The sequence below is a fragment of the Chiloscyllium plagiosum genome, chromosome 32, assembly GCF_004010195.1.
Source record: "Chiloscyllium plagiosum isolate BGI_BamShark_2017 chromosome 32, ASM401019v2, whole genome shotgun sequence".
NCBI lineage: Eukaryota > Metazoa > Chordata > Chondrichthyes > Orectolobiformes > Hemiscylliidae > Chiloscyllium > Chiloscyllium plagiosum.
In genome coordinates this window covers 37,443,927-37,456,989 of record NC_057741.1, presented here as the reverse complement: position 1 = coordinate 37,456,989, position 13,063 = coordinate 37,443,927, and the positions used below count along the sequence as shown (strand labels likewise).

General features: G+C 43.5%; 1 protein-coding gene across 3 annotated transcripts in view; it reads left to right on the top strand.

Annotated features, from left to right (window-relative positions):
- The window catches only part of stpg2 (sperm-tail PG-rich repeat containing 2), a 338,448-nt gene that overhangs the window by 102,209 nt on the left and 223,176 nt on the right, over positions 1-13,063 (top strand). For all 3 annotated transcript variants that reach the window (XR_006309111.1, XM_043674438.1, XM_043674437.1), the window contains one exon: positions 1,459-1,616. Coding sequence is in view for 2 of the 3 variants with exons in the window: in XM_043674438.1 (XP_043530373.1) it covers positions 1,459-1,616 (158 nt within the window). In the remaining variant the exon portion in view is untranslated. The remainder of the gene's footprint in view (positions 1-1,458; positions 1,617-13,063) is intronic.

Genomic DNA, 13,063 nt, shown 5'->3' with positions numbered 1-13,063 from the left:
ACTTTCCACACTTATACGAGCCAGACACACCAGACCTCCCACATCAAGCACTTAGCACACTGAACCAGCTTGGCAGTCATGTCTTCACCCTCTTCAACTGTGGCGTAATCACTTCACTCAACCTCCTTGTCAAAGACTCCTGAGCTAAAGCCTCACTCTTCAATCCACAGGAACTTCCTTGGACCCTCTTTTTGGGGCAAGTCTGTGGACCTTTAATTTAGGTTAGAGGAGGAGGGAGGGAGGGAGGCTCTAGTTGTAGGACCTGGGGTCTAGAACACACCCATTCAAATAACAATCACTTTCCTTCCCACCGGCTTTGCGCTCTGCCTTCACTTCCCACTCATGTCTGCATTTGATTGCCCAATGTTAACTCCTGTCAAAGAGGAATCTTTGTCAGAAGCAGAGTCCTCGAAAGCATATGTCATGGCTTTTTAAAAATACTTTGCCCAAAATGCTTTTTATTGACTGTCCAGGAGAATAAATATTGGAGTCAGTCACACTTAAATGAAGATAATTAACCATCACCAGAACTTTGAAAAGTCCCATGGTGATGTCCGCTGCTTCATTTGACAGAAATTTATGGGACATTGTGATCATTTTATTGATATTATCTTTGCTCTGTGATGTGTCATACAATAAAAATTGGATTTCCAGGAAATCTCTGCCAGCAGGAGCAATAAAAAGATGATTAGAGCCTGTTATTATCAGTCATTGATTTTGTTTTTTTTTGTTAAATGCTTGCTTTCTTTCCAAAGTGCAGTACTTAAAGAAGAAAGTTAGGTGACTCCTCTGATTGAGGAAGGGGCATATTGAGTTGTCAGCTTGAAACGAGGGTTGGTTTTATTGTTGACTATTCAAAAATATGTATGGCTCTAGGACAACAAGCATTGTTGGGAAATATGAAGGCCATAACAGAAGGAAATTCTTTTTGCAGCCTGTTGCTATTCATTCAAAATTGCTGCATCTGAATTCTTCAAAGCTAAATCAGAGACAACATGTTGATGTTTGTTGCTTCTCCTGTTTGAGTCTAAAGAGGAAGATCAGTTGATATTTTGCCAAACATGACATTCAAGAAATCGCATGAGAAAATGTCATGATTCGGAGATGCCAGTGTTGGACTGGGGTGTACAAAGTTAAAAATCATACAACACCAGGTTATCGTGTTATCTCTAATTCACTTTTTGTGCTTTGTTTAGTTGGCAAACCTTGAAATTGCCTCCAATGATACCTTTTATGTTTTCTTTTCTTTATAAAAGTGCCATGGGTTGTTTGCACAGCTGAAACCAGTGGTGGTATCAATCACTGACATCAACGTGGGTGCCAGGTGTAACTCACATTGAGAAGTGAGAATCGGTGCCAGTGCAGGAGATCAGATGCACGGTTTGACTGTACATTTGTTGGGTTGCATGTGGGGATTTCTCAGGAACATATAGTGGAAAGTATTTCTGATTTCAACAGGTCCGGGGACCTACAACATCACGAACCACACTCTGGCTCGAGAAAGTGAAAGGAAAACCAGTTTAGAGAACTCATTAAGAGGAGGATTTGGATCAACAGTTCCCCGTTTGAAATCTGACAAATCGAAACAAAACATGCCAGGTCCAGCTGATTATAAGGTATTGTTCCCCAGTGAATAGCATCTTGAAACAAATAGTTGATCTGTTTCTGGACCATATCTTTCATACATTAGACTACTCTAAAATGTTCAGATTGAAATAATGAATAATTCCATTTTTAACCATGAGGTATACTTTGTGTTCTTTGATATTTATATTTTTACATTTTTGATCACCTCTTCAAGAGAATTTTTCTTTGAGAGAGCTCTGCAGAGTCTTACCTCAGAATGGTGCAGCTAAGTCTATGAAATTGACACAGAGAATAATGGAGAAACTCAGCAGGTCTGCAGCATCAGTGGAGAGAGAGAAACAGAGTTAATGCTTCCAGTCCAGAAAGACTCTTCTTCAGACCAAAGGCTCATTGGACTGTAGATTCTCTGTGTTTGTTTCAGATTTCCAGTATTTTGCCTTTAGCTGGATTGTCTCCCCTGTCACTCTTCAAGATTTCTTGGGGCATTAAGTCTTTGATCTTGTTGCCTGTTTTACAGCCTCTTCAGTTCTCATGCTGAACATCTTGTCATGTCTGTTTTCAAACCTTGAGCAGAACCTGGTGCTATGTATTTATAAGCACAGTATCAGCATGTGGCCTCTCACTAAAACATTGCTGAAATTGCTGCTCGCCCTTTTGAATTTCTCTCATTAGTTTATCCCTCCAGTCTCACCTCCTTTTCCAGTTACCCTTCTCCCCATCTCCATTTCCATTTACTTGTGGGTGGCGCCTCGTTCTCTCTCTCTTTCACTCTCTCTCTCTGTTCCCTCGTCACAAAACTATCTAAATTACATTCGTAGATTATTCTGTTCTCAACTTTTAACTGTTCTTTATATCATCAATGTTGGAGTAATTTTGACTTTGGGGAAATCAGGTCAGACCAGTAATGTGGGAGTTGTCTTCCTTCTCAAAGCCCATTTTCATACGCACTCTGGCCTGGTTTGGAGGGAGCATTCCTGCAGCATGTAAGTGATCCCAGAGGTAGAGAATTGACAGGAAAACAGTTCAATAAGTTGGAATAGTCCAAATGAGCCTGAAATACACAGGGTGTTCTTACACCTTTGGGGGCTGGAACAAAATACTGCCCAGTTTAAGGATTAAAGTCTTAATTATCTGTCAGCTGCAAGGACTCTTTAGGGATTAAGTTTTGAACATTTCAACTTATTTTAAGAAAACAAGACATAGAAGTAGGGAAAAAGCCTTCAACAGGATCAGTGCTGAACTTTTACATCAGCTCCACATATCCATCTGATCTCCCTTGATTCCCTTGATGCCTAAAATTGTATAAATCTCAGTCCTGAGTGCATCATCGATTGGGCACATACAGCTCTCTGGGGTAGAGAATTCCAGAGACTCACCACCGTCTGCATGAGCACATTTTTCCTCAGCTCAGTTGGAAATTGCTGACCTTTTGTCCCTGAGACAATGACCTCCTGACTCTACTCCCAGGAGAAACATTAACTGCTACATTTGTCATTAATAATTACATCTTCCCAACATGTAATTGTGCACCAGACGAGAAGCACGAAAGGATGGCTAACTGTGGGAAGTGGAGGAATTCCCATTGTTCAGGTGTGGCCTTTCCCTTCCTGAGGTTGGAGTAGAGCCATTGAATAGATCCAGCACACAGGAACCTGTGTTGAAAGAGCTATCTAACTAATTTGACTTCCTCCAAAACCTGAAATATTGTTTTGGTCTCCTTACCTGCGGAAGAATGTCCTGGCTATGGAGGGAGTGCAGTGGAGGTTAACCAGACTAATTCCTGGGACGAGGAGAAAGTGAGGACTGCAGATGCTGGAGATCAGAGTCAAAAAGTGTGACACTGGAAAAGCACAGCAGGTCAGGCAGCATCTGAGGAGCAGGAGAGTTGACGTTTTGAGCATGAGCTCTTCATCAGGAATGATAAAGGGCTTATGCCCAAAATGTCGATTCTCCTGCTCCTCGGATGCTGCCTGACGTTGTGCTTTTCCAGTGCCACACTTTTCGATTATATTTACAGGAGTTTAGAAGAATGAGGGGGGATTTCATAGAAAACCAATTGAATTCTAACAGGACTAGGCAGGGTAAACACATGTCATTCTGCTATAACGTGCAATTTATTAACACAAATTCACTGTAACACGGTTGACAAATTGGGGACACTGTTTCTAATGTGTGAACTTTTGAAATGTGTGTTGGCTGTAACACGATTACATCACCAACACTTCAAAGCACTGTTTCTAAAATGCGATGTTTCTATAATAGGGGGTTGCACAAGAACACACCCATTGTGTTATAGACAAACTACCTGGACAGGAAGGATGACTGGGGAGTCCAGAACCAGGCTGACCATTTAGGACTGAGATGAGGAGAAATCTCTTCCCCGAAGGAGTTTAGATTAGATTAGATTAGATTCCCTACAGTGTGGAAACAAGCCCTTCGTCTGTGGAATTCTCTGCCACAGAAAGTGGTTAAGTCAAACTTTAAATGTATTCAAAAAGGGGTTAGATATAGTTCTTAGGACTAAAGGGATCGAAGACTATGGGACAAAAGCAGGAACAAAGGACTGAGTTCGATGATCAGCTGTAACTGTACTGAATGATGAAGCAGACCGGAAGAGCCCACTGGCCTCCTCCTGCTTCTGTGTTTTATAATTCTCCATCTTTTCCCTTTGCCTGCTTTTGTTCTATCTATGGGTATTCATCACATTCCTCTTTGAGAGACATGCTTGACCCTGCCTGCCCCACACTCTCAGACAGTCCATCCCAGACCCTAACCACTGCCTCGCTCACACTCTCAGACAGTCCATCCCAGACCCTAACCACTGCCTCCCCCACTCTCTCAGACAGTCCGTTCCAGACCCTAACCACTGCCTCCCCCACACTCTCAGATAGTACATTCCAGAACTCAATCACACACTGTGTAAAATTATTTTTCCTCCTATTGTCTTTGGTATTTTTGCTGATTAATTGGTGATATGAGGAAATACGAATCTCAGATGGTACATTTCAGATCCTAACCACTGCCTCCCCCACTCTCTCAGACAGTCCGTTCTAGACCCTAACCACTGCCTCCCCCACACTCTCAGATAGTACATTCCAGAACTCAATCACACACTGTGTAAAATTATTTTTCCTCCTATTGTCTTTGGTATTTTTGCTGATTAATTGGTGATATGAGGAAATACGAATTTACCTTTGATGGAGGATGCAGTGAGGACTGTGGCATTGCTATGGGGGCTGAGAACTCCAGTCCCCTACGTGCCCTCAGAGTCCTGGCACATGTGTAGCAGAATCACAGGCTCCATTTAAGGTGGTTTCTTCCAGCTATACATCATATAAACGCTGCCAAAGAGGCTGTGTGCGTGAGGAGCTTGATTAAAATATTAATCAAACCCCCTTATTATAACAGCCTACAGAGATTTAACAAGTACTAAAGTTCAAATGAAATTCAGCATCTGCACCACTGACGGTTTTATTCATTTGAAATGATCTCTGTTCAGATGAAATGAAAATACTGTGGATGCTCAAATTCCAAAGGCTCATGAATCTCTGAGAAGGATTTTCTCCTAATTGTTGTCTTACATGGACACTGCTTTTAATCAGTGTCCCTTATTTTCAGGTTCTCTCTCAATTGGAAACATCCTGTCCTCCTACTCTGTCAAGCTGCTCAGGATTGTCTATGTTTCAATCAGGTCACCTCTTGATTATTCTAAGCTCCAGCAGTTATAGGCCCAGCCGGTCCAACTTTTCCTCACAAACCAACCCAGCATCGCAGATATTAGCCTGGTCAACCTGCTTTGAACTGGCCCCAGTGCATTTACATGCACCTTTAAATAAGGTGGTTGATATATTACCTCTGGACAAATTCCCCCTCACTGCTTCCAACCTCGTAGTGTCCCAACCCTGGACAGCCCGCTTCTACCTCCTTCCTGAAATCCACAAACCCCATTGTACCAGCCAGTTCCTGCTGCACCGAGCTCACGTCCTCTGACCTTGACTCTATCCTCTCTCCCTTTATCCAGACCCTGCCCACCTACACCCACAATTCCTCTGATATCCTCCACCATATTGACAATTCCCAGTTCCCTGGCCCTAACTGCCTCCTGTCTGTCCAATCCCTCTATCCCTCCATTCCCCACCAGGATGCTCTGCAAGCCCTCAGCTTCTTCCTCAACCAGAGGCCGGGGCAATCCCCATCCACCACCCTCCTCCACTTGGCTGAACGTTCTCTCACCGAGCAATTTCTCCTTTACTTCATCTCACTTCTGCCACGTCAAGGGAGTGGTTATGGGCACCCACGTGGGTCCCAGTTATGCCTGTCTCTTTATGAGGTATGCAGAGAGATCCTTCTTCCAGTCCTACATTGGCCCCGTCCCACAACTATTTTCTCAGTACATCAACAACTGGTTCGGTACCACTTCATGCTTCCATCAGGACTTTGAAAACTTCATTCATTTTGCCTCCAATTTCCACGTGTCTATAACTTTCATATCATCCATTTCCAACACTTCCCTTTCTTGACCTCTCTGTCTCAATTTCCAGGAAACTAACCATTGCAAAGCCACTGCCTTCCAAAGCTACCTTCACTATAGCTTGTGGCACCCCATGTCTGCGAGGATTCCATTCCATTCTCCCACTCCTTCACCTATGTCACATATGTTCGGATGATGCTACCTTCCACAACAGCGCTGCTGACATGGCTTCCTACTTCCATGACGGTAGTTTCCTGCCCACTGTGGTTGACAGGGCCCCCAACCACATCTGACCTATCACTTGCGCTTCTGCCCTTGCCCATTCCCATCACTAATATCAGCGCGATCAAGTCCCTCTTGTCCTCACTTTCCATCCCACCAGCTTCCACATTCAAAGGATCTTTCTCCACCATTTCAGTCATCTCCAGCAGAACGCTACCACCAAACACATCTTCCATTCACTACCCCTGTCTGCATTTCATAGGGATCATTCCCTCCGAGACACCCTTGTCCATTCCATAACCACCAACACCACCGCTCTCCCTACAGCACCTTTCTATGTAACCACAGAAGGTGCAACACCTGCCCCTTCACCTCCTCCCTGCTCACCATCCAAGGGCCTAAACAGCTTTTCCAGGTGAAGCAGCATTTCACCTGGACCTCCTCCAATCTTGTGATTTGTACTTGCTGCACCCAATATGGCCTACTTTACGTTAGAGAAACCTAACGCAGACTGGGTGACCGCTTTGCAGAACCCCTCCAGTCCATGCGCAAGGATGACCCTGCCCTTCCCATAGCCGGTCATTTTAACACAGCGTCGTGCTCACATGCCCCACATGTCCGTCCTCGGCATGCTGCAGTGTTCCAGTGAATCACAGCGCAAACTGGAGGAACACCATCTCATCTTCCCTTTACAGCCTTCTGGACTTAATATTAACAATTCAACACCTTCAGATAATGAACCATTTCTTCTCTTTCTTTTAGCTTGTTGCATTCTGTTATCATGTCCTCTCTTCTCTCCCCCTACCCCAGGAGGACAGTTGTCCTTTCACCGGTTATACCCAAAATGTTGACTTCTCAACCTCCTGATGCTGCCTGGCTGGCTGTGCTCTTCCAGCCTACTGCTTGTCTGTCAAGTCTGGCGGCAGACACACTGTTTTTCTGTCATTCTCACACAATGGTTATTTAATGGGAAGTATTAACATCTTATCTCCACCAGTACCCTACACCAACTACCTCCCAACACCCCCCCCCACCCCCCAAACTATACCATAAATGCTGCCCCCTCCACACTTCACTTCAGCTCTGAAGAAGAGTAATCTAGACTCGAAACGTTAGCTTGCTCTCTCTCCAAGGATGCTGTCTAACCCGCATTTGTTGTTTTCAGTAATTGATACATTTGCTCAGTACACTAGATGTGGTGTTACCAGCACCTTGTAGCATTGAAATGTAGCCTTCCTACTTTCATATTCAATTCCCCTCACGATAAGTGATAACATTCTATGAGCTTTCCTAATTACTTGTTGCAGCTGCAGACTAACCTTCTGTGATTCACACAATGGGATACCCAGATCTGTCTGATCTCAGAGCTCAGCAATTTCTCACCATTTAGATTCTTTTTATATTCTTCCTGCAAAAATGGCAAATTTCCACATTATACTTTAGTTCCCAAATCTGTTCCCATTTCCTACTCTCACTTAACCTGTCTATATCCCATTGTTACTTCCGATGTTGTCGTCACAACTTCCTTTCCCACTTGTTTTTGTGCCATCAACAAACTTAGCAACATACCTGCAGTGCTTTCATCCGAGTCATTGATTGTTTTTATTCATTCATGAGATGAGGGCGCTGCTGGCAAGGTCAGCATTTATTTGGCATGATGGTTCGGTGGTTAGCACTGCTGCCTCACAGTACCAGGGTCCCGGGATCGTTTTCTGCCTTGGATAACTGTCTGTGTGGAGCTTGCACATTCTCCCCGTGTCTGCGTGGGTTTCCTCCGGGTGCTCTGGTTTCCTCCCACAATCCAAAGATGTGAAGGTCAGGTGAATTGGCCATGCTAAATTGTCCATAGTGTTCGGTGCATTAGTCAGGAGTAAATGTAGGGGAATGGGTCTGGGTTTGTTACTCCTTGTAGGATCGGTGTGGACTCGTAGGGCAGAAGGGTCTGTTTCCATACTGTAGGGAATCTAATCTGATCTATTCCCCATTTCTAATTGTCCAGGGAACAGTTAAGAGTCACTTACATTACTGTGAGCCAGACAGGTAAGGATGACAGATTTCCTTCACTAAAGGACTTTAGGGAACCAGATGTTTTATGTAAATGAGCATCAGCAGTGGTGCCATGCTCACCATTCAGCCAACCTTTTCCAGACTTTGATTGAATGTAAATCTTCACCATCCGCCATGGTGGGATTCAAACCCATGTCCCTTAGATCCTTAATCTGGGGTCTGAATTTCTAATCCAGTGACTCTCTGACTGCACCATCATCTCCCTATTGGTATATATATATATATATATATATATGCTAAACAGTTGAGGCCCCATCATTGAACCCTGTGGGCACACCACTTATTATACCTTGTCAACCAGAATGGCATCCATCTATGACTATAGCTTCCTGTTAGCTAGCCATTCTATCCATGCCAATATGTCACCCTTATAACACAAGCTTTTTTACCTCACAATATCCATGCCACTTCATGCTGTCCAAGCGAGTGACTTTAAAAGTCTGTAACTGGCTACCTCGTGCTTTTGGGCCATTCTGAGGTTGTGAAAGGCTTTGCATCAGTGCAAGTTGTTCTTACATAGTCAGGTTTTACACACTGGATAACTGTTTTCTTTTTGCAAGAACTTGCGTGTAAAATGTGGTACTTATCAAGCGGATTTGTAAAACTTTGGCATCATCAAGCTACTGGGAGATTATTAAAACTGAAGCGCACGTGTCATATCTTCATTGCTGTCAGGAAGTTGCGTAAGAAAGTAGACTTAGTGTGGTGTAGCTAGGTCATTATGGACTCAATGGGCTGAAGGGCCTTTTCTATATTGTATGACTCTATGATTCAGAACCAAGTCAGTCATAAGTCTTGGAGCAAAATAACATCTGCCTATTGTCTTGTATTGTCCAAGTCAGCCTCTTGGTGCTTAGACTTTGTAAAGTGCCCATCTAAATGAATTATTAGACACCTATATAATTGGCGAAATAACTGCTAGCTGTGTGGCATTTATAAATTGCTGAGGAAGTGTTTCTTTATTGTCTTCCGATATTAGAAATCAATGTCCATTTGTAATGCAACCTTTGTCAGTATGGACTGCACAGCACCAAAGAGCATTGTTCTGTGTGTGATGATTAGTGAGGAGACAGCTTTTGAGTATCAAACTTTGCTGTTGAATGATTGAAATCACCCTCCATAACCCTCTTGTAGTTCTAAATAGACTGCAGAAAGGATGTCAGTGAGGAAAGGGATTGCAATTCTGGTTTTAGCTCCGCTCTCCATCCATTGCGTGTTGACAGTGCTTCTATGGATTGAATTCACCTGAACCCGTTTCTGCTGGCCTGCCTTTGTCAGTCTGGAAGTAATTACATGAGCCCATCTGTATTAGGTTGCATTATTGAGACGTTGAACTGGAAGTAAGGCAAGATAATGTTTATTTAAAAAAGAAAAGGGGCTTAAGTGATTCAGTGACAAAAACAGATTTGTGGATATGGGAGAATCAATGGCAGGACAGATGTGAGACAATATTTTAACAGACAATTAATGGTAACGGTTGACTGGTGGTTGATCTATGATGCTCCCGTGGGAAAGCTGATCAATGAACAAAAAGTACACTGCCTGTTGAAGAGGTAATGACGCAATGTCCTCCGCAAATTCTGGAGGATGTAATGTTACTGCTATGGTTCGACACCAGGTACTTTTAGGCTAATGCACTTTTTATGGAAATAAAGTCATAATTCACCCTTAAGTGTGCTAATGCACCTCAGTGGAGAAAGTGATTAGCCTTCATAATATTGATAAATGTGACTGGATAGAAACTATTGACTGTTTAGCCCATCATGCAATGTTGGAAATGTGATTGGCCGATATCAGGTTCAATGTACAGAAGTGTGAGCAGGTACACTTTGGTCAGAAGAACATTGAAAGACAATACAAAATAGCGGGTACAATTCTAAAAGGGGACCTGGTTTATATGTGCACAGATCATTGAAGGTGGGAGAACAGGTGGGGAGGGCGGTTAACAAAGCAGAAAGTATCCTCGGCTTTACTAAAAGGGGCCGAGAGTACGAGGGCAGGGAGGCGATTGTTGAAGTTGTATAGACCTCAGCTGGAGTATTGTTCACAGCTCTGGATGCCACATTACAAGAGAGATGTGACTGCATTGGAGAGAGTGCAGAAACAATTTCCAAGAATGATTCCAGGAATGTGAAGCTTCAGTGATGAGGTTAGATTGAAGACTGTTGTCCTTGGAGTGAAGGAGGCTGAGAGGAGATTTGACATGAGGTTTTAACATTACTGAATAGCGGGCTGGACAGAGTAGTTTGGGAGAAGCTGTTCCTCTCAGAAAAGGAACAAGAGCAAGTGGGCATAGATTTCAAGTGATGTCCAAATGAAGCAAAAAAAAGTTTTCACGCAGTGAAAGGCATGAAATGTACTACCTGGAATTGTGGTGTAGACAGGATCAATAGAGGCATCCAAGAAGATGGTTATTTTGGATAGATATGAAATGCAGGGACATGGAGAAAAGCAGGAGGTTGACCCTACGAAATGATGCTTGCCTGCAGGGCTGGCAAAGACATTATGGGTCGAATAGACTCTTCTGTGCTGGAACAATTCTGAGATTCTGTAACTACAGCTCACATCACAGTGTTACACAGCCAATATCGTTATTAGCAACATTTTTATTTTCAAGACATACAAAACCTCCAGCTTAGTAAACAGTTATTAATCCCTCAGCAGAAGGCTAAATCTGTAACTACTGCTGATGTGGTCTGACAATATTTGGTAAGGTTACAGTGATCCTGAATCAGCAGGGATTCAGGAGGACAGAGGTTTTGCGAGCTGTTTGGGAGCTTTTGTGGGTCCAATTTCTTTTGATTCCTGGGGTGTTGGTAATAGTTGCAAGACTGAAGTTATTGCCCATTTCTTTTTATTGAGGGAGTCCAGCAAAGGTTCACCAGACTGATTCCTGGGATGGCAGCACTGACAGATGAGGAAAGCTGGATTGACTGGGTTTGTACTTGCTGGAATGTAGCAGAGTGAGGGGGAATCTCATAGAAACATATAAAATCCTGATGGGACTGGACAGGTGAGATGCAGGAAGAATGTTCCTGAGTTTGGGGAAGTCCAGAATTAGGGGCCACAGTTGAAGAATAAGGGGTAAGCCTTTCAGAACTGAGATGAGGAAGAATTTGTGAACCTGTGGAATTCTCTCCCACAGGAAGTGGTTGGGGTCAGTTCATTCGATATATTCGTGAGGGGGCTGGACATGGCCCTTGTGGCTAAAGGGATCAAGAGGTATGGGGAGAGGGCGGGAATGGATCACTGAGATTGCATGATCAGCCATGATCATATTGAATGGTGGGGCAGGCTCGAAGGGTTGAATGGCCTCCTCCTGCACCTGTTTCTATGTTTCCATTTGTCCGAAAGCTGAGTAGCATGTTAGGTCTATTTGAGAAAAGCATAATAAGTCAATTATGGTGTCGAACTGGGGTCATGAACTGGGACTAGACTCGATATGGGGAACAAGTTCTCTTCCCTGAAGAAATCAGTTACATTTATACTGGTTGACAATTTCCCGAATCATTGTCATTATTGCTCAAATCTAATACAACTATCTACAACACTACCCAGAGTCCGACCATTAATTGTATAAGTCCTGCCCTTGTTTGTTTTACCAAAATGCAATACCTTGCATTTTTGCAAGTTAAACTCCATCTGCCACTCCTCAGTCCATTTGTCCCAATCGATCAAGTTCTCTTTGTCATCTTAGATAGCCTTCTTCACTGTCCATCGTATCACCACTTTTGGTATCATCCACAAACTTACTAACTATACCTCCCATATTCTCTTCCAAATCACTTACTCAAATGACAAACAAAAGTAGACCTCATACCAATCCCTGTTAAACCCTGCTGGTCACAGGCCCCCAGCCCAAAAGACAATCTTCCACCACCCACCCTCGATGTCCTATCAGAAAGTCCAATTGATAAGCTCTTCCTGAATCCCACATGATCTAGCTTTACTAATTAGTCTACATGCAGAACCTTGTCAAAAGGCTTCACTAAGGTCCATATAAACAGCGTCTACCACTCTGCTCTCATCAATCCTTTGGGTAACTTCCTCAAAAAAACTCAATCAAGCTTGTGAGGCATGATTTCCCTCACACAAAGTCATGCTGACTATCCCTAATCATTCCTTGCCTCTCCAAATGCATGTAAATCCTATCTTTCAGGATCCCATGGAACAACTTACCTACCACCGATGTCAGGGTCACAGATCTATAGTGCCCAGGCTTCTCCTTACAGTCTTTCTTAAATAAAGGCGCAACATTAGCCACCCTCCAGCCCTCCGGCACCTCACCTTCAAAAAATATTTCATTGTCATGTGCTTCAGGATGTCCATCAGTTGAGAAAGGTGCTATAACACAAGTTCTATAGCTCAGCAATTCATCCCCCACTCTCAACATTTACGAATGAGAGGGACCGTATTGTTGAAGAGGAGAGTGTGAAACGGACTGGTAAGCTAGAGGAGATACTTGTTAGGAAGGAAGATGTGTTGGACATTTTGAACAACTTGAGGATAGACAAGTCCCCCGGGCCTGATGGGATATATCCTAGGATTATGTGGGAAGCAAGAGAGGAAATTGCAGTACCGTTGGCAATGATCTTTTCATCTTCACTGTCAACAGGGGTGGTACCAGGGGACTGGAGAGTGGCGAATGTTGTGCCCCTGTTCAAAAAAGGGAATAGGGATAACCCCGGGAATTACAGGCCAGTTAATCTTACTTCG